We start from the raw sequence: 21685 nt of genomic DNA on the forward strand, positions 1-21685 counted from the left end.
AATCCCCTTGAGCCACTGACATCAATGACATTACCAAAGGGTCCTTGGGAAGACCGACAACCAGTTGCAAAATTAGTTCAGACATGCTACCATCATAAGAGATTATTTATTCACCTAATGTGATCCAACATAATAAGTTCCCACATTCCCACTTTTGCAATGTTGGTAGCTACGCAGTATCATGTACAAAACTTAATTCCCTAAACGACTTTGCTCTAAATTACTTTTTGGCGATTGGATAAAAGAAAAGGGAAATACACTTTTTTCTCAAGGTGTTTTAACATTTTTGCCACTGCTTGTAGCCAAAGAAATTCTAGGGCCACTCCCATCTGAGCATTCTATATTAGTTGTCGTTAATGCAATGGCCATTAATATAAGTATGTGTAAGTAATTGATGACCTAGATGAGATTCTCCGCTGCATGATCTTCCCCTACCTATCAAGTTGACAATGGACTGCAGTTCTGATCAGCAGAATTCCAAGAATGCCATAAGTAGAATGGTATTGTGCAGCTCAAGATCACACTAACATGGCCCCAAGTAGGCCAATAGGAAGTCAAAAGACAAAAGGTCTCCTTCACCAAGAGGATTTGCATCACCCAAACTAAAGGAGTTGACCAGAGGAAGGAGGAAGGATTAAGAGGATACAGTGTAGCTGAGCAATATATCTAAGAACCCACCACTCTGCTAGTTAATTCCCCTCCAGTAGTAGTAGTAGTAGTGAACTTTATTTATGTGTCGTGAAAACCTAGTGCATAGCACTAATTGGGGACACAGGGTAAAACCTTTAAAAATAAGAAATCTGGAACCTATTTACAGAATTATTTACCTAACCTATTAACAGTTAAAATTATTTATCAATGTCCTAGAGTTAAAAATCAACTATTACAGAGTGCACATTTTTTGCATCCATCATCAATCATGACAGTCATGTCCGTTCTCCTGATTTTGCTCCAGGAATACTTCATTACTTCAAGCAAGCATAGAGAAAGGAAACAATGCAGTTCCCATTTCTAAAGATGTTGCAATTGATCAAGCAACAGAGCCTGGCATGCAAGCAACACCAAGGTGTGAAAGACCTCAGAGACAGAGGAGGTTCCAAGAGAGATACATGCACAACGACTTTGTCTTGGAATGATGACCTGATCCCTTTAAATATTTACTGATATAGTGAAATTAAAGAACTTTGTGATTGAGAACTTTGTAACTTCATGATTAAATTTCATTTAGGACACTCATTCAAAGACTGATATACTGAAAAAGTTAGAGAGAAACAAGAACACAAGAGTGATTACAACATAACCAAAGCAAAACACGCGCTCTGATTGGTCAATTTAGCGTCCCCCATTTTCCCATGGGTGTACACTGCTGACGTGAGCAAATGCAAAGACTATTTTTCTGCACGCACTTGTTTTTTTCTGGTCACGTAAGATTTGTTAAATAAAAGGGAACTCTTTAGCTACAATGTATCAATGTTCTGTTATAAATCAAATGGTAAAAACCACAGTGTACACTATTGAGTTATGGATGCACTTGGGAGGTTTGCTAAACACTCAAGAAGCTAGAGTCACGCGAGGCGAGCAACCTCCCGCATGCATCCATAACTCAATAGTATATGCTGTGGTGTTTACCATTTGTTAATTATGCCACTCAAACCTACATAGGATAGAAATCTCCCAAGGTCTGAAAGAACTGCAAGTTTCAAGATACACAATGACACATTAAGGTATACAGGTAAATGCTTTTACAAGACATTCTGCACTTGTACTTGAATCGCATTGTCATAGCTCCACAAAATAATTTTCAGTCATTGATTTTACCTTTGATGGCCCAGACATCACAGGAAACCTTCAATATTGAGTGCTTTTGCTAAAAGAAACATTGCAGTGTCTAAATTAATTTCACTTCACTAAACACAAACAAGAGCTTAAAGCTATCAGGATTACTGCATATTCATGAAATAGGCAGTCTGAACATAATTTACTCATTCAAACAGTGAAATGCTCTCTCTCAAAGTAATAATGTTTCTTCTTAGTTTTCATTATGAGCTGAACACAGCTATTAAGGCATTTTTACTAAACAAGTTTTCTTTTTTTAATTACTTGTTTGTGAGAGGCCACCATGAAATGATTGGGAGATTTTAATTACTATGGAAAGAACTGAAATAATTATATCTTGGGTTTTGTTAGGCACAAAAATTCTAATAAGTCCAATAAGTCTGATAATCTCTATTGCCATTATGTCCAAACTACAGACTGAGTCAATTCTCTTCGGCAGAAATATTAAAATTTGATTATTTTTGCTACACTCTGCCCCACCTATTGCTAGCACATTTTTCTGGAAAAAATTTTTGGTACCAACCATATAAGTTGGAATTAAGCCTGATTTCTAGAGTTTAATAGATTTGAAAATGCTCTGAGAGTTACCCATTTTACAACCTGGCTTTGATGTTCATTTGACTTGTAGCAAAATTCTTAAATGCATTTAAAACCACACGTTTTTTTTAACTGCAATAATTCTAAAACTTTACAACAGAAGACAAATGCAGTTATATAGACTGCCTTTTAATATCTGGCCGGGTCACCAAGAGGCACCTTATTAATTAATTTGCAAAGAAGTGCGCTTGGAATGGGCGTTTACAAAACCAGAACCGGATTGGATCGGATCGGATCGGATTGACAAAACCAGGACCAGATCGGACTGGACTAACAAAACCTGGATTGGATTGCATCCGATTGACAAAACCCGGGCTGGATCCGAAAAAAAATTGGATCACCATAAAATTCCCGCCAAAATAGTCTTAAGAGAAACAGTCATGTCAAACATGGCGACGACTGTTTTTCTTGCCATGCACAGTGTGAGGGCTAAGCCTCATGGGAGTTACAGGCGATGATGTTTAAGTTTTCAATCAGAAGTAACAACACCTGCTAAGCAAGTGCCAGTCAACTGAGGCCGCTACAATTTGACTGTAATTGATTGAAAATGAATATCTACAAACGTTCTCAAGCTCACAATACCAAATGTATAGTTGTTTTATTACGGGCAGATGCGACCATGACGGAAAAGTGGTGTTGTGTTACAATGCAAGTAGCATATTGTGATAGTGTTGCAAAAAGCAGTGTTACATTACAGTGTCGACTGTCGATTTTGAGTGCTCTATAAAACAGCCTATGGAGTCTGTAATAGCAATCTATCAAAACATTTGTTATAATATTGATAATCCATAATGTTCGCTTAATAAAAGACATTATAGATACAAGGCTAAAAGATTAAGAAAAAAATTATTAAAAAGTTTAAACCAAATGTTTTTGGCTGTTTGCCATCATCAGGTGATGATGGCAATTATTAAAGATTATCATCATAATGATAATCTTTAATAACTGCTCCTATCAAGGCTTTTCAGAAACTGTTTACAATGATGGGTCAGTAATTTACAATAATGTTTAAATGAATTCAAAAAAATTATGTACCGTGTGCAAGGCTACAAATGTGTTCCTTATAGCATAATTATGTATAATTATATAGTTTTCAAACTACTAAAGTAGTAAATCTACCTCGTCTGTTTTCTGTAGTTCTTTTTGCCTGTTTGGGCGAAACAACTATACCTTTAGTGTAGTGAGCTAGGGGCACCTGTGGAATATCTTATATGAAAAAGAAACCATTACAACTTTGCTTTGCTGAGCTCTGAAAAAAGGAAGTCGTATTTCTATGCCAAAACTTTATCATGTTATGTGACTATTTTGGCAGGAAATTTAAGGCGAACTGAATTTTTTCGAATCCGGCCCTGGTTTTGTCAATTGGACGCAATCTGATCCAAGTTTTGTTAATCCGGTCCGATCCGAACCTGATTTTGTCGATCCGATCCGATCCGATCCGATCCGATCCGATCCGATCCGATCCTGGTTTTGTAAACACCCGCTCGGAACTCTGTTAGACATCCACTTGAATTCCTTTCTGATTATCGCAAATGAGTCGTGACCACTAAAGAACATAGTGAGAATTCTAGACATTTGCATTTGGAGGAACTTACAGCACATAGACAAAACGTGAAAACTTACCACATTCTGTTCCAAGGGTTCTTTAGCATCGTTAATCCAGACATGTTTAAATGAGATGACTCACCCTTTAACCCTTGAAAATAATCACAGGCCACATTACGATAAGATTACAAGGATTATTGAAAAGTAAAGGAAAATTGGAATCATTCTCAATATTCTTGATGGGTCTGTTCTTCTTACCCGTTCAATTCAGAGTTAAAATGATTCAGGAAATGCATATACGCAGACAACGTTAACAGTACCGCAACAATTAGCAAATTGCCGTGGAAACATAAATATGTAAATCCCATCCCTTACAACTCTTCAAATTGTACAAAAATTCTCCTCCTTCAAACACATTAGATTAAGCTTGAATGACGAAAAAGTCCTTATACTTTTCGTTTAGACGTGTCTGATATAACAGTTTCCTGAATCGCTAAACTCTGAAACGACCGGAGCCAATATGCTGCAATATGTGATCATGACGGCGAAGTCAATTAAGTCACGCTATTTATCAAGCAGCAGTAATTTGGAACAGGCTTTCTCTCGAGGGATATTCGAAATGATTCCAAAACATGTACAACCACTGAGCTAGATATCTCTCCTCAAGGAACCTTCCCCGAAACGAACAAACATTAAGCTTAATTACCTTCGATCAGCGGACAGCACAAGCCGCCCAACCACAAAACTTGCAATAGCTCAAAAATCTTCGCTCACCACCATGTTAACGGCCTAGCCACTCCACGTTGAGATTCTATATCACCCCATCATTTAAATTTAGACACGTGTAAGTTGAAAATTAATTGCAGTTAAGATGTGCATCTAAAGATACGCGTCTTTTGATGGGCGGAAGTTCCCTTTACTACCGCGAAATTCCTACCCAGAGTTCCCAAAGGACTTTCGGTTTCCAAATATGGGGTCAACTCAATTGACGTGAACAAACCGTTCTGAAAGACTGGGTTAGGAGGTAAATGGATTATGGAACTTCAAAGGCAGGTCAAAGATGCTTTTTTATTCTAAAATCTTCCGTCGAATTTAAAAAAGAAATGAAGAAAGACGATTAAAACTTACGCAGCAAAATTAAATAAATACTTTCTTTGCCGCTAAATGCCAATTAAACAAGCTCTCGACTATTTTTCGCCTTCGTCCGCTAAAATAAAGAAAAGAAAGGGGTAATAAGCTGGGGGGAAGAGGGGGAAAGTGATTGGGCTCGAATTTTTTTACCCGAAAAGCCCTTGGCATATCACAGAATCGGAATTTGGGAAGTTGACACAAAATCTCCTGCGCTGTGCGAGAAGTTCTAAAATATGATGTCATAGGCAGATATAGTTTCCCAAGACGGTATTCAGGGAAATACATACCATTTTCAAATGAGGGTATACGAAAGAGAAAGAAATTAAGGTTAGGTCCAGGAGCATCCTTGAAGAAAACTCTGTTGAGGATCCTTGACAGTATTTAAGAAAGAGTAACAGAAATGTATCGTAATTATCTATACTTGGGTATTTAGTGTTACCTAAAGACATCGTTTAATTCACTTTCTCCACCGTAGGAGCTTTTCTATAACGTGCACCTGCAGCTTGCCCTGAGAGACTATCTAGCTTTGCTAAGAAAGTCAAGACAAAGGAACGCATTCTTAAGTAAAGCAATGGCGCGGCTGAAAGGGGGTCAGAGAATATGTTCCCTCCCCCCCCCCCCCACCGCGACCTGACTTCTGTGTCAAAAAGAGTTCTTAATTCGGATGATTCTAAGCCTGAATTGCCTGTGCACCCCAAGGGAAGGATCCCTTGATTTGAAGGTTTGTCCACATGCTAACGTAATCAAATGTGGCAAGTCTGTGCAACAACTTGTACCTACTCTGGTCGGAATTTCAGTTTCCCTCAGGAATTCTTGTCTCCGACTTAAGTCATTCAGAAAGAGAGTCGTTAGAGTTTTACGACAAATCTGTCCGAAGGTGTGGCTAATAGGTTAAGTTCTCCAGATATAAAGTCTTCGGTTACGACGACATACTTTTCGTATTAAAATATGACCTTCAGTGTCAACCAAACACTTAGTAATCACCAGGTAAAGTAAATTAGTGCAAGACATCATCTGACGGCCTTTACTTCCTACTCTCTTTCCAGGTGAGCTCAACGTGCGAGGATTGCTTTATAAAGGCAAACAAAATTAATCAGAACTTCTCAACTAGCTAAACGACTTAAAGCTGGATAGACATTTGTGAGAGGTTTTTTGAGCTTCTACAGAAATCTATAAAATGTGGGTACGATCGGGGGATCTACTGCTCCAGCTGCGCAATTCTGACTAATAGCCGATTTCTTTTTGTACCAAATAATGTGGCCCAGCGGCCCTGCTGTTTTCACTAACCGTAATGGATGGTTTTCTCTTACGCAGGAGCTGTTACTCGGATGCGTAATGAGAACAGCAAAGCGTTGCCATCCAATGAAAATTAAATAGAAGAACATTGAAGAAGTGCATGGCGGTTAGGACTTGGTTGCTTAAGATCGAATAAAAACTAGATTATAAAGGTCGTAAGCCACCGGATGGCAAGACAGATGGCACTCTGGTTGGTTGGTTCTTCCGTTTCAGCTTGCATCTCAAACAATTCCGTTTCATGGGCTCCTGGTTTTCATCGGATCAAAAGTGTAGAAAGAAAATGGAAACGTTCTTTTTTCTCCGACTCCAATTCTGTCACGCATTTCGATTTTCATTTCCCGACGTTGCCACCATATCAGGGTAGAATTCACTTAATCTTAGCATTTAGCGGACATCGTTGCAAAACTGTAGAGTAAGAATGATATAAGCCCTTCTTTATGACAAAATCTTCAATTCCTCAACTCTGCTCCTATTAATCACCTTTCAATGCAAAGATTGAAGAGAAACTTTATAATCCTACTTACAAATGTATTACATATCGTACAAAAAGATTGTTGAACTAATCGTGGTAGTGAAGTGCTATCGCTTGACTCACGATGCGGTCACCTCCAATGTCTATCGCGATGAGGTAAACTGAGTACCTGTCACCTTACGAAGAACTAACATGAATCCCCACGAAAACTTTCCACTCTACAACTGGTTAAATAATAGGAAATGTTACACAGTACTCCAGTATTTTCTTCATCCATCGCTAAACTTTAATTGCGTCAATGAGCTAACAAACACTGACAAGATTTGCCTGTGTCTGAAAAACTGTTCTCATTAGTTGGTAAGAAATAATGCGTCACTTCGCTTGTTCCTGGTTAAGATACTCTTAGATTCTTCTGGAACATTTAATCCATCATCGTGCACACAGCTGGTCTGCTGGGATATGAAGGCTATAAAAGAAACAGTAAGAAACTAATTGGAGAATAAGAGTAATAATTGACAAATTGGAAGAATCTTATCCACCGTGAGTAGTCAAACTCAGAACTCCGGATTTCGCGCTGCGATGCTCTGCCACTGGGCTGCGGATAACTCAGTGGTCAGCTACTATGTATGGACGGTTCAAATGTAAAAACCATTGTGTATACTTCAAGGATTAACTTTGTCACAAGCACTGTGTGTACTTAAAGTGCCACTGAAAGAAAATTTTCATATGTGAGATTTTTTCATAATTTAGTGGTTTGAAACACGCTGATTATCGTGGGCTAATTTTTTTTCGCCAGAAAAAAGTGGAAAGTTGTCTTATTTAGTGTTGAAAACCGCATTTTGGCTTCAAAACATGTCCGGGCCCTGGGAATGAACGAAAACGATTGCTGACATCACTGGTTGTATTTATCTCGCTAGCGTGGGTCTTTTCTTTCACATTGTTTGTATTTATACGGTCCGCGATAATAAATGTAAATAAATATGTAAATATAGTTTATATCTGACCACTTGCAGCCCAGAGGCTGAATTACGGGTGTAGTGTAAGGTTGAGAACAGACGTCAGCACATCAGGCGCCTCTGGCAGCCGCTTCAGTCTATCGATCTCACCTTCCCACCCATCCCACCTCAGGGGAGGACATCCATCGCACAGTGATCTCGTGTGCGGGAAATTAACGTCTCCTTCCCCAACCCTGCAGGAGACGGGACCTCCATTTACTCGTCCCTATCCAAGAAGACTAGAATATCTAACCCTTTTTTGATGTTATAGAAAGGTAGCAAATTCTTCTCAATTATTTTAAGACCTTGAGTGTTGGTCCGGCCGGGGCTCGAACCCTCGACCTCCCGCACAACAGTCCAGCGTTTTATCCATTGAGCTAACCGGGAGGCGGTTAGCTCAATGTAATGTCTGGAAACGAGCCTCCAACGGGTGAATCTTCTTTCGAAGGGAGCGAAGACGTTTGCAGCACTGATGGAGAAGATTACTATGTATTTAATGGTGATTTTGCGCCGTACCAAGGCGAGCCCTTAGCTTCTAGTGAAGACGGCGATAACAATGGCGGCGGCGAAGATGAACAAGAAGACGAAGACGGTATTTTGTCCTCCGTTTTAGAACAACGTTTCGAAGGACAAGTTCCTTTAGACAATTGTGAGAGCTCATAGCTGTGATTTTTTATTTTTCGATGGAACCTTCAGGCTTAAGTCTAAACATTTCTGTTTACAGGTCTACGTGTGGAAATTGCAGTGTTACACACTTAGCCAGGGCGCGTGACGTTAGATGCTGTTACAAAATACTCCAGACGAGAGGGAAGTTTACAGTTATCGGTCTCGATGCGGAATGCATTTTGAACCATCCCGACTTTTCTCCATTAACAAACAGTACTGTTCTTGAAGCAACAAACTGCGTATTTATTCCTCGTCCAAACGCTAAGCGGAATTTCACACCTTTGTAAGCACACACTTACCATTCTTGGCTCACGCGAGGACAAGACATTTTCTTGCTGCTGTACACCATCTTTGGTTGGCACAGCGTCCTTCTTTAACCATCGCTTTGTTTGAAAGGAAGCTAGAGCCTTCCCCGAGATTTAGATCGAGTCGCTGCTCAAAGTTTGACAATTCAAAATGCACGGAACACAGTACTGATATTTTCGATGGCTGCCACTTTGCCCGATGTCTTCGCACGAAGCGAGCCCATTTCTCGCGAGTTACATCGTCACGAGGAAAGATATGCATCTATAGGCCCTCTCTTCTGAAGTTATCAGTACAACTTACATTTCCGGGCCCACCAGCAACACAGTACTTGCCCAAAAACTTTTTTTGGGGCTTCTTAACAGTTTCGCCACATTCCATGCTCACTTGGGGTTTACTCGGAGTTCTGAGATATACTCAAACAGTGAAGTCACAACATTGTTTTGGCCGCGCCAAGATGGCCGCCAATTTTGGGCTCGACTAGCCGAGTTTAAAGGGCTAGAAGAAAGCTTTCCGCGCTCTGTTGGACCGAAAAATCCTCACAGCGCTTGTTAGTAAGGTTCAAACTTTATTATCATGCAAAAATCTCACATGCGAAAATTTCGTTTCAGTGGCACTTTAAAGGATAAGATTAAAATCAATATCGTTCGCAAATCATTTTATTACGCATTATAAACAAATCTAACTTACCGCTGCGCTGATAGCGCTTCTGATTTCGGGAAACTGCTATTGTCCAGCCACTAATAATTCTGAGTTTTAGCACAGCATAACCTCTCCGCACAAGCCTACTGTTACTTCAAGGGATGTGAAGACTTACCTTCTGTCACGTGTCCTCTAACATCATAACCAATCAAAGACTGTGCTTACGTCAATGTGGTCATTAACCCTCGGTGACAGAAAAGTCCAAGTCTTTAGTTGCCACGATATAAAACAGCTTCTTTGGAAATCTTCTTTTTGGGAGAATTGAAAAGCAAAGGCTTCTACTTCAGACACCTCTACGGCCAAACCTACTAAATCTAAAGATGCGAGCACAGAGAAAAAATGTCACATGCACAATAAAAATCTTATCAACTCGGAGCTAAACTATGACCGTCAGAAAAATAAGAACAGATGCGAACATTGCAATGAGTACAAAACAAAAATTTGAAGCAGAAAAAAAAACTTTAACGAGTACCGATTTTCAGGTCCAATAAATACCATACCGTTATTTACACAAATGGTAAAAAGATATCTATTTTCTCTCAACGCATCATTGTAATTTAACCACAAAGTATCACGCGGCCACGAGCTTCTTCCACTCTAAAAGTTGACAACAATCATTATTTTGACTGTTCTGACTATATCATCATCCTCATTTAACAGCACTCTCTTAAACTACATCTTCATCAAGATGAATAACCTCCACATTTCTAAAAAGTTACTCTGATATTTTTTTAATTTCGCTCTGAATTTCCTACCCTTTGGCTTTCCAAAAGGCAGCTGGACGCTGTCTACCTAAAGCCTACATCGAAATAAATTGTTTCAAATTTGTGGTTACCTCACTGTGTCACCGGATTCCAGGTAGCAGTGCCTGGTTAACGCAAAAGCTGGCGTCTATCCCACATAGTACCTGAGGGGAGTATAAAGAAAAAAACAAATCTTTCATACTTTTATTGTTTTAACACAAAATGGCCTGTCCGTAAAAGCCTGGTGTTGATTCAAGTGAAGTGAATAGCTTACCCTCTGCAGAGGGTCTTCTTACTTCATAGAATGTTAAGGTACTTTACCCTTCATCACAGAATCGTCAGTCTTTTTCCAAGGTGAAACACACATTGTTCGTTCGTTCGGGTCTTCGTTTGCTGTACTGCAGTTCGGTTCCAGTACAACTGGAACAAGTCCACGCCGTTCATTTCCCGCCAAGTCGAAAAATTACATCCAACCAGTCACCGTTATCCCCACGTGTATTTCAGAATCATACCCAGTCTCCTCTCCCGTCAATGTAGCTGTTGATTGTAGTTACTGACGCGCTGTTCCAGATCAGATTTGTAGTCTTTGTAATCAATGAATGTGCGACAACAGCCTCATGTTCATGTGCTGAGTCAGTGTTGAGGATGTTTAAAAGATGTGATTTTCGCTAAGCCAGACCCATTTCAGATTTTTCATTTCTCTCACCGAACACGTTCACTTCACGACAAATTTTGATTGATAACTTCTTCATTGCCAAACCTTGTCCCAGTTTGTGGCATACAATGATAACGCAAACGTTTTATTTGAACATACATTTTACCAGGCTCTCAAAATTATAGCTTTGACACAGCATAGCCTACCCCTCCAGGCTTATCGTTACTTCAATGGTTACCAACGACTTACCCTCTGTCAGGTGTCCTCTAACACCATATCCTGTCAAGGAGTGTGTTTTACGTCATTGCGGTCATTAACCCTCGATGACGGACAGGTCCAAGACTTTGCTTCCCAGGACGTAGCACAGATTCTTCAGAAGGCTTTTTTCGTTGAACTGCAGCTTGGTCCAGTTTATCTAGAGCAGGTACAAGCCATTGATTTCTTTACCAATAAGCACAACCACATCTAACCAGATGGATTACAACGTTCTCTTTTCCCTGAGTAAGTAAGAATCAGACCTAGTCTCCCCTCTCGTCAATGTACCAGTTGAAGATACTTACTGATGCGCTGTTCCAGTTCAGATTTCAAGTCTTCTAGAAGTGTAATCATTCCCTGTACGACAAGGGAAGGAACAGGCTCATGTTACAGTACTGAGTCAGGGTTGGGGATGTTTTAAACACGTGCTTTTTGCTAAGCCGCACCAATTTCAGATTTTTCATTTCTCTCGCCAAACACGTTAACTGCAAGATTAATTTTAATTGACGACGTGTTCATTGCCAAAGCTTGATCGAGTTTGTACATCCAGTCTTCAGTCAGGTTATTGTAGTTATTGAGTGTAAGGTTCAATGTGGCAAGTGACGTGTTTTGTGCCAAACCACTTCCCAGACCAAATGCCCAGTCTCCACTCATGTTACTGTAGTTGTTGATTGTAAGGCTTAGTGTTATTAATGAAGTATTTTCTGCCAGACCACTTCCCAGACCTCCTGTCCAATCTCCACACATGTCACTGTGGTTGTTGACTGTAAGGCTTAGCATTGTTAATGAAGTGTTTTCTGCCAGATCACTTCCCAGACCAAGTGTCCACTCTCCTGTCATGACACTGTACTTGTTTATTGTGAGGCTGAGCGTAGTTAAGGAAGTATTTTTTGCCAAAGCACTTCTCGGATAAGGTGTCCAGTCTCCTACCATACCACTGAAGTGGTTGAATGTAAGGTTCAGCGTGGTTAGTGACGTATTTTCAGCCAAACCCCTTCCTAGATCACGTTTCTGAACTCTTCCTACGTTACGGCACTTGTTGAATGTAAGGTTCAGCTTAGTTAATGACTTACTTTTTGCCAAACTATTCCCCAGACTAAGTGACCAGGCAGTAAGACTAGAATGGCAGTCGTTGATCGCAAGGCTTAGGGTTGTTAACGACTTCTTTTCTTTTAAACAACTCTTAAGATCACCTGTCCAGTATGCACTTAAGTCACCAAAGTTGTTGACTTTAAGATCTAGCGTAGCTAATGACGTATTTTTTGCCAAACCACTCGCCAGACCTTGTGCCCAAACTCCTTTCATTTCACAGTGGTTGTTGACTGTAAGGTTCAGCGTAGTCAATGACGCATTTTCTCCCAAACCACATCCCAGATCATGTGTCCAGTCTCCTCTTGTTTTACTGTGGTTGATGACTGTAAGGTTTAGCGTAGTTAATGACGTATTTTTTGCCAAACCGCTCCCCAGATCATCTGTCCACTTTCCTCTTAGGTCACGGTGGTTGTTGACTGTAAGGCTTAGCGTAGTTAATGACGTATTTTTTGCCAAACCACTACCAAGACAATGTGCCCAACCGTCTCTTAGGGCCTGTTTACATGAGTGAGGGTACCCCTACATAGTAGGGTTACCCTAGCTAGTAGGGTGACCCTTCTCTATTGTAATTATACTGCGTGTTTACATGTGAGGTAGGATGACCCTAGGGGTAGGGTTACCCTACCTGAAAGGTAGGGTGACCCTACTGTGTAGGGACGAGTTTTGCCGCCATTAGCCCATGTAAACGCAAAACCTAGGGTTATCCCTAGGGGTAGAGCTATGTCCAGTCATACCGCTGACACACAGCGCAGGCATCTCAGCGAAACAAAATGGCGGGAATGCGCCAAATCCTGCCTTTACGACAAACTTGTCTCTTGACGTTACGGAGGTGATTCATAGCAATGTTATATTGGGCTGAAATGCGCTGGCTAGCCAGTTGTAAACGCTGTCTTTCAGCCATTAGAGATATCAACAACAAAGCACAAAGTTGAAAAGAAGGAACTAAAGAAGCGAGTGCCGTAAGAATCAAATTAACCGCCAAAACTTTATCTCCCGCCGTCATTTTGGTTGTTTTCCTTGCTGGGTGACCTGGCTATAGTATCAGCCCTCGCCCCTAGGGTTTCAAATTACCATGTAAACGCTCGGTATCTTCAACCCTACCAAGTAGGGTAACCCTATCCCCTAGGGGCACCCTCTTTCCATGTAAACATGCCCTTAATGTAGAGTAGTTATTGACTGTAAAGGTTAGCATAGTTAGTGATGTATTTCTTGCCAAAACCACTCTCAAGACCACCTGTCCAATCTCCCCTTAGTCTAGAGTGGTTGTTGATTGTAAGGCTTAGCGAGGTCATCGACTTGTTTTTTTGCCAAACCATTTCCCAGACCTTTCGTCCGATCTCCTCTCATGAAACTGTGGTTGTTCATTGTAATGCTTAGCGTATTTAATGACGTCTTTTGTTCCAGATTATGCTCCAGATCACGTGTCCAATCTACCATCACTCTAACGTTATTGTTGACTGTAAGGTTAAGTGTAGTTAATGACGTGTTTTGAGACAAACCAATCTTTCGACAAAGTTTCCAGCCTCCACCTAAGCCACTGTTGGTGTTCATTGAAACGCTTAAAGTAGTGAGTGACACAAATTTTGCCAAACTGCACATACATTGCGTTCCATGTCCTCGCTTAGGTCACTGGGGTTATCAAAGTCCAAACAAACTTTACTTACATGTGGGCAGATATCCTGGACTTTCGTAAAAGCTGTCGTTGACGACGAAGAATCAATTACAGATATCTCGACTTCTTCGCAAATTTCGTCAACTGCATCCCAGTCAAGGACATCTAAGGTAAAGGAATATAGTGGATTGTGCATCAGCGCTTGAAGAGTCCTGTTTCCATCTCTTGTTACCTCTCCCTGAATGTTGATACTCAAGTCAGATAGTGAGTTAACTTTGTCTAAGTTCTTAACCAAACGGGTAGCAACAGTTTCTCTTCCATGGATATTCAAATTGACACAAGAAACTCCTGACACTGTCAAGAGTTTGCAGACATCATCTGCTCCCACGCAACTCAACTCTCCCCACACGTCAAAAGTTAATGAGTGCAGTTTCATAAAGCCACGGTTTTCCTCTAGAACAGGGCAAAGACAGGCCAACTGTGCACTTTGTATTCTGCTGACTACATCCGGCTCAATTTTCAGATACATAGATGACGTTTTAGCAGCATAGAGAGCCTCACATATATTCAACCAGTTGTCGGGAAGTCCTCCGAACACGTTTAATTCTAGTGACCCTAAAGCACTGTTCAACTCTAGTAACCCTAGAGCACTGTTTTCTAGAACAGCCCTTTTTAACGAAGTGAAAGCAGAGTATCTTACATTTCCATGAACCATCAATGAGAAAGATCTTAAGCAAGGATCGGCTACGAGTCCCCCCCCCCCCGACTAAAGTCGCCAATAAATCGTGCATGGCTCCATAAATAGTGAGATTAAGAGATTTAGGTGATCTGTTGAAAAAATCTTTTTTCAGAGCCACTATTTCACTTTTTTTAACCAAGCCATTGATCTCCTGCACTATAGATGTTTGCGGTGTATCTGCAGACAATTCTTTCAGAAGAACAGTGGCCTGATCCTCGCCTAACCGACGAATCAGTTTCATAGCCACTGTTTCTAGCGTTTTATTTGCGGGTAAATTTTCAGCAATAGCCTCAGCCTGCTTAGAGGAAAAAGGACATATTGTTTCAAGAGTAAAGGAACGTAAAGATGGGTTCACTTAAAGTGCTTCTAACACAGCAAGTAGTGCGTTGGTTCCTACCCTACGAAAAGAAACGAAGAGAGTTTCTAGCCTTTGGTATGACGTTAAAAGCTCAATAAAAGGATACCGAAATGCTCCTTTCATATTTAATACAGTAAGATGAACAGGCAACTGAAGTTGTGAGAAGCTCTTGCAAGCATTTACAACAAGAAAGAAACTTTGTAGTTGCTCTCTTTTGTTTTTAATGGTTATTGACTGTGGAAACGGCACATAGGAACAAAGAGTCATTGCTACCTGTTCACCGTTGCCACTTTCAATGAAGAAAGTCGCCTGTTGTATAAAGCAATCCGGCCACTTCCAGAATTTAGTCTTAAGCTCCTCACCAATTTGACCAAACAGAATACCAGCTTTTTTACCAAGTACGCCAGAAACAAAGAGAAACACTTGGTGGTATTTATCCATAACTTCCGCACGAAGGCTCAACTTCAAATCACGAAAGACGTTAACCTTCTCTTTCAGTAGCTTGTGTGCTAGGTATAATGCCGCCAAGTACTCTTGAAAAGTCTTGTGGAAAAAGTGATATTCGTGCTGGGGGTTAATCTTCCTGGAACTGGCTTCTTTAAAAATCAAACCAAGTTTACGAGCTGCCAAAGTTTTCATTGCATTTTCAAATTCTGCTAACTCTTCCTCTAGAAACGAAAGGCGGTCTTTCTGCAGACATCTCCAAGCTAACTGCCCCAATGCTAGTAAACTATCTTCAAATTCCTCCTCTAAATCTTTGTCGTCAACAGCGGCTTTCACTTTATTTTTTGTACAATACCTTCGTAAAAGGCAACGAACAATAATATGATGAAGTTCAGTCCGAGAAGATGGTAGATTACCTTCATAATCCTCAAAAACAACACAGAGAAGAAGCAGATTCAAAGGATTGCTAGGAAGTGCAATGAGGAAGGCATTTTCTTGGATTGCCTGAATTAGTTTAAGACATGCACATGTAAAACTGCAGTCAAAATACGCTTAGGTACGCATCTTTTGAAAAGCGAAAGTTCTCAACACTCTCAAATTTCTTCCCAGAGTTCCCAAAGGACTTTCTGTTTCCAAATATGGGGTCATTTCAGCTGTTAATCATTCTAAAGACTGGACTTGAAGGTAAAAGGATTGTGGAACTCGTACAGCCAGTTCAAGATGCTTTTTGATTCTAAAATCTTCCGTCAAATTTCAAATAGAAAGGAAGAAATACGGTTAAAACTTACGCCAGAAAATTTTGAATAAATACTTTATCTGCCGTTGTGTATCAAACAAGTTCTCGATTATTTTTCCCCTTCGCCCGCTTGGGTTAACAAGAGAAAAGAAAGGGGTAATAAGCTGGGAGGGGAAAGTGATTGGGTAGGAATTTTTTTACCCAAAAGCCATTGGCATGTCACAGAATAGGAATTTGGCAAGTTGACACAAAATCTGCAGTACTGTGCTAGAAATTCGAAATACGGGTATCATATGCAGATGTAGTTTCCCAAGAATGTAATTCAGCGAAATACATACCATTTTCAATGGAGGGTATATGAAAGAGGAAGAAATTAAGGTTAGGTCAACATGCGAGGACGGCTTTAAAGGCGAGTAAAATTAAACAGAACCGGTGTCCAACAAGCCAGCCAACGTGAAGTTGGATAGGCCTCAGTGGGAGTTTTCTTGCACTTCTACAAAAATCTACGCAATTCCGACTAGTAACCGGTTTCTTTTTAGTTACAAACACGATGGCCCAGAGGTCTAGCTGTTTTCACTAACCGTAATGGCTGGTTTTCTCTCACGCCGGAGCTGTACCCGGGTGTGTAATGAGAAGAGCAAAGCATTACCAACCAATGAAAATTAAACAAAAGGGCGCTGAAGCAGTGCATGGCGATTAGGACTTCGTTGCTTACGATCAAATAAAAACTAGATTAGGAGGGTGGTAAGCCACCGGATGGCAAGACAAATGGCAGTCTGGTTGGTTGGTTCTTCCGTTTCAGCTTGCAACTCCAACAATTCAATTTTCGTTGGATAAGAAGTGTAGAAAGAAAATGGAGACCGTGACCTTCTTTTTTTTTTTTTTTTTTTTTTTTCTGACTGCAATTCTGTCACGTATTTCGATTTTCACTTCCCGACGTTGCCGCCACCTCAGGGTATAATTCACTTAATCTTCGCACTGAGCTGACATTGCTGGATGCTGAATAATTCTGGCGAAATCTTTCTACTTTATAATAAAACTGTGGAGTAAGAATGATACAAGCCCTTCTTTGTGACAAAATCTTGAATTTTTTTCCCCTTTGCTCCCATTAATCACCTTTCAATACAAAGATTGAAGAGTAATTTTATAATCCTCCTTACAAATTTATTACATATCGTAAAAAAGGTTGTTGAACTAATCGTGGTAGTGAAGTGCTATCGTCTGACTCACGATGAAGTCACTTCCAATGTTAGTCGCGGTGAGGTAGACCGTGTTCCTGTCTCCTTAGGAAGGAATAACATAAATTACCACGAAAAATTTTCACTCTACTTTACAACTGGTTAAATAATAGAAAATGTTACACAGTAGTCGTGTATTTTCTTCATCCATCACTAAACTTTAAAAGCGCCAATGAGCCTAATAACACTGATAAGATTTGCCTATGTGTCTTAAAAACTGTTTCCATCAGTTGGTAAGAAATAATGTGTCACTTGGCTTGTTCCTGGTTAAGATACTCTCGGATTCTCTTGGACCATTTATGGTCAGCTGGGATATGAAGGCTGTAAAAGAAACAGTAACAAAGTAATTGAAAAACAGAGTAATAATTGACGAATTGGAAGGATCTTATCCAACGGGAAGAATCTAACCCAGACCTGCGGATTTCGCGCTCAGGTGCTCTACCACTGGGCCGTAGATAATTCAGCGGTTTACTACTATGTATGGATGGTTAAAATTTAATAACCATTGCGTATACTTCTTAGATTAGCTTTGTCACAAAGACTGTGTGTACTTCGAGGATAAGCTTACAATCAATACCGTTCAAAAAATCATTTCATTATGCATTATAGTCTAACTTACCGTTGCGCTAATGGTGCTTTTGATTTCGAAAAACTTATGTTAAAATCTAACTCCACGAAAAAAGCGTGGTACCTGTCGTAAAAGAAAGCTAAATCAGTTTTATGATATGAGAAAATACCTCTCACTTTGTGGCATACAAGAATAAACCTTATGTTAATTTTAATTTGAAACGGTCCAGCCCCTAATAATTCTGAGTTTTAGCAGCATAACCCCTCCTGTCACGTGTCTTCTAACGTCATATCCAATCATAGACCGTGCTTACGTCATGTGGTCATCAACCCTTGGTGACAGAGAAGTCCAAATCTTTAGTTGCCACGACTTAAAAAAGCTTCTTTGGAAATCTTCCTTTTGGGAGTATTGAAAAGCAAAGGCTTCTAACTTTAGAACACCTCTACGGCCAAAAGTACTAAATCTAAGATGCGAGCACAGGAAAAAACTTTCACATACAAAACAAAAACACTTTTCAAATCAGAGGTAAACTATGACATTCACAAAAATACCAACAGATGCGAACATTATAATGAGTACAAAACAAAAATTAGGAGCGAAAATAAGAACTTGAACGAGTAACGATTTTCAGGTCCAATAAATACCATACCGTTATTTACACAAATGGTAAACGGATCTTATCAATTTTCTCTCACCGCATCGTTGTAATTTAACCAAAGAGTATCACGGCCATGAGCCTCTACAACTAAAAAAGTTGACAACAATCATGATTTTGACTGTTCTGGCTTCATCATCATCCTCAGATAACAACACTCTTTTCTAATTCATCTTCGTCAAGATGAATAACCTCCACATTTTTTAATGAAATTACTCTGACTTTTGCTTCATATCGTTATGAATTTCCTAACCTTTGGTTTCCCAAAAGGCAGCTGGACGCTATCTATCTAAGGTCTACACCGCGATAAAATGTTTGAAATTTGTGGTTACCTCACTGTGTCACCGGACTCCACGTAACGGTGCCTGGTTAAAGCAAAAGGTGGCATCTATCGCATATAGTACCTGAGATGAGTATAAAATATCAAACGAATCTGAATATGTCTAATTCATACCAAACTAAAAACTGCGAATCTCACTGAAATTAGAAGTCATACCACGCTATATAATTTTTTTTTTGTTTAAGCGCAGAATAGCCTGTCGCGAAAAGCCTGGTGTTGATTTAAGTAAAGTGAATAACTTACCCTCTGCAAAGGATCTTCTTACCTCCTAGAATGTCAAGGACTCCGCATGCGTCATGTGGTCTTTAACCCGTCATCACGGAGTCGTCGGAGTCTTTCATTGCCAGGATGTAACATACATTATTCAGGAGTCTTCGTTTGTTGTACAGCAGTTTGGTCCAGCTCAACTGAAACATCTCCACGCCATTCATTTCTATGACGAGTTTAAAAACCAACATTCAACCAGTGAGTGCCCTCATCTCACAAGGATTGCATTCCTCCATGTGAAATTGAGAATCATACCCAGTCTCCTCTCCCATCAACGTAATTGTTGAATGTAGTTACTGACGAGCTGTTCCAGATAAGATTTGCAGTCTTTGTAATTGTAATCATTGAATGTAAGACAAGTGCGCCAGAAGCTCAAGTTAATGTACTCAGTCAGTGTTGAGAATGTTTAAAAGATATGCTGTTCGCTAAGTCAGACCCATTTAAGTTTTTAATTTCTCTCACTGAACACATTCACTTCAAGACAAATTCTGATTGGTGATTCTTTCATTTCCAAAGCTAGATTTAATTTGTGTATCCAGTCTTTATAGTCTTCATATGAGTTGCTGTGGTAGTTAAGTGCAAGATTCAATGTGGCAAGTGACGGGTTTTCTGATAAAAAACTAAACAGACGGACCACCCAGTCTCCACTCATCTCACCGCAGTTATTGACTGAAATATTTAGCGTTGTTATTGACATATTTTGTTCCAAACTCCTCGGCGGTCCAACCGCCCACGATTCGCCTATTTTCTTGTAGTTGTTGACCATAATACTGAGCGTGGTTAATGACGTGTTTACCTCCGAATCTCCCCACAAAACAGCAAAGGAGTCAACGTCATACAAGTCACTGTCATACAAGTCACTGTAGATGTTCTCTGTAATACTCAGGGCGGTCACTGATGTGTTTCCTTGCAAACCAAGATACAGTCTAGCCTTCAAGTCCAATTCCATTTCAATGTAGATGTTCAATGTAATACTTAACGTGGTTATTGACGTGTTTCGATTCAAACTATCCCACAGACAACCTATCCAGTTGCCTGTGCGTCTCCCTCTGTATTTGTTGACTGTAATACTCAGCGTAGTTATTGACGTGTTCTGTGCCACACCACTCCATAGACCACCCAACTCGCATTCATTCCAGCCACTGTAGTCGTTGAATGAGAGGCTTAACGTGGTAAGTGACACGAATTTCGCCAAAACGTCGCCAGCACTACATCCCCAGTCCACTTCACTTAAGTTACTGGGATTATCCAAGTTCAGACTCAATTTACTTACACGCGAGCAGATAGACTCGAATTTTGTAAACGCTTCTTTTAATGACGAAGAATCGACTCCATATAACTTAACTTCATCGCATCTTTTGTCAACTACATTCACGTCTTGGACATTTAAAGTAAAGGCAAATGTTTGATTGCATTTAAGTGATTGAAGGATGCTGTTTCCATCTCTCGTCAACTCTCCCCGAATGTTGATATTTAAGTCGGACACTGGGCATGAGTTAACTTTGTCAAAGTTCTCAGCCAAACAGGCAGCAACACTATCTGTTACTCGTCCGTGGATATTCAAATTAACACAGGAAACTATTGATGCTATCAGTAATTTGCATAAATCACTGGCTCCACTGCAACTCAACTCTCCCCACATGTTTACAGTAAATGAATGCAGTTTAAACGCGCCAACACTTTCATTTCGAACAGGACGAAGACAGCGGGCCACCTGTTGAGTTGTTATTTTGCCAACTACGTCCGGTTTAATTGTAAGAGACATGGAGGACGACCTTTTAGCAGCATAGAGAGCCTCACTGATATTTACCCAGTTGTCAGGAAGTCCTCCAAACACTTTTAAATCCAGTGACTTTAAAGCACTATTTCCTAGAACACCCATTTTTAACGAAGTGAAAGCAGAGCAGCTGACGCTTCCAGAAACAATCAATGTGAGGGATTGTAAGAACGGATTAGTTGCGAGTCCTTCGCCGATTGAAGTCGCCAATGAATCGTGCATGTCTCCATAAATAGCGAGGCTAAGAGATTTAAGCGATCTCTTCAATAACAATTTTTTCAAAGGCTTTTTTTCACTTTCCCTTACCGAGCCACTGATCTCCAGAACAACAGATGTCAGCAGACTTTCTCCAGACAATCCCTTTTGAAAAACAGTCGTCCAATTCTCACCCAACAGTTTTAAAGTCATGGTTTGTAGTGCTTTGTTTGCGGCTAAACTGTCACCTATAGCAACAGCATCCTCCGAGGAAAAAGGAAAATGTTGTTCAAAAGTAAAGGAATGTAAAGATAAGTTCACTTGAAGTGCACTACACACAGCTGGTGTTACGTCCATATATGCCCCAAAATTAGAAAAGACAATAGTTTCTAGCCTTGAGTACGAGGCTAGAAACTTATCACGAGTATCATCTGCGTAATTTGAAAATCCTCTCCTAAAAAAATCTTG

At 40.2% G+C, this 21685-nt stretch overlaps 3 protein-coding genes and 1 long non-coding RNA gene across 8 annotated transcripts in view; all 4 read right to left on the minus strand.

The window, feature by feature from the left end:
- The window catches only part of LOC111345616 (uncharacterized), an 18306-nt gene extending 13419 nt beyond the window's left edge, over positions 1-4887 (minus strand). The window contains exons 1-3 of the mRNA XM_088735277.1: positions 4685-4887; positions 4057-4129; positions 1819-1867 (exon numbers count right to left, since the gene is read on the minus strand). Of these exons, the coding sequence (XP_088591403.1) occupies positions 1819-1836 (18 nt within the window). The 5' untranslated portion in view covers positions 1837-1867; positions 4057-4129; positions 4685-4887. The remainder of the gene's footprint in view (positions 1-1818; positions 1868-4056; positions 4130-4684) is intronic.
- Positions 4888-6895: 2008 nt separating this feature from the next.
- LOC148722501 (uncharacterized) lies at positions 6896-10734 on the minus strand. Of its 2 annotated transcripts, none has more exons than XR_015992845.1 (4): positions 10608-10734; positions 10379-10450; positions 9659-9857; positions 6896-7343 (listed from the first exon to the last, which is right to left on the minus strand). It is a non-coding gene; the product is annotated as an uncharacterized LOC148722501 (long non-coding RNA). The 2 variants fall into 2 exon arrangements; XR_015992844.1 differs by having other exon boundaries at positions 10561-10714.
- Positions 10735-11445: 711 nt separating this feature from the next.
- The window catches only part of LOC148722502 (uncharacterized), a 21538-nt gene continuing 11298 nt past the window's right edge, over positions 11446-21685 (minus strand). Inside the window, exons 6-10 of the mRNA XM_088737049.1 lie at positions 19699-21685; positions 17408-17460; positions 15104-15945; positions 13890-14568; positions 11446-12783 (exon numbers count right to left, since the gene is read on the minus strand). The exon at positions 19699-21685 is cut by the window's right edge and continues 1592 nt beyond it. Coding sequence (XP_088593175.1) covers positions 11632-12783; positions 13890-14568; positions 15104-15945; positions 17408-17460; positions 19699-21685 — 4713 coding nt within the window. The 3' untranslated portion in view covers positions 11446-11631. The remainder of the gene's footprint in view (positions 12784-13889; positions 14569-15103; positions 15946-17407; positions 17461-19698) is intronic.
- LOC148722503 (uncharacterized) lies at positions 17305-19689 on the minus strand. 4 transcript variants are annotated; one of them, XM_088735321.1, is made up of 6 exons: positions 19244-19689; positions 18971-19042; positions 18679-18728; positions 18297-18446; positions 18035-18106; positions 17305-17736 (listed from the first exon to the last, which is right to left on the minus strand). In XM_088735321.1, the coding sequence occupies exons 3-6, from the start codon at positions 18681-18683 to the stop codon at positions 17664-17666; spliced, it is 300 nt and encodes a 99-aa protein (XP_088591447.1). In that variant the 5' UTR covers positions 18684-18728; positions 18971-19042; positions 19244-19689; the 3' UTR covers positions 17305-17663. The 4 variants fall into 4 exon arrangements, with proteins under 4 accessions (XP_088591447.1, XP_088591448.1, XP_088591445.1 ...); XM_088735322.1 differs by having other exon boundaries at positions 19222-19689; XM_088735319.1 differs by lacking the exon at positions 18679-18728.

The sequence above is a fragment of the Stylophora pistillata genome, chromosome 10 (assembly GCF_964205215.1).
Source record: "Stylophora pistillata chromosome 10, jaStyPist1.2, whole genome shotgun sequence".
Classification (NCBI taxonomy): Eukaryota; Metazoa; Cnidaria; class Anthozoa; order Scleractinia; family Pocilloporidae; genus Stylophora; species Stylophora pistillata.

Bases quoted from the DNA above. Each gene is read 5' to 3' on its own strand.
- LOC148722503 (XM_088735319.1), bottom strand. From the start codon at position 19,026: ATGCCACCTTTTGCTTTAACCAGGCACCGTTACGTGGAGTCCGGTGAC. The intron at 18,447-18,970 runs GTAACCACAAAT...CTCGCATCTTAG, and splicing joins GAGTCCGGTGACACAGTGAG to ATTTAGTACTTTTGGCCGTA. The intron at 17,737-18,034 runs GTAAGTTAGACT...TTTCTTTTACAG, and splicing joins AAAGCACCATTAGCGCAACG to CCTTCATATCCCAGCTGACC.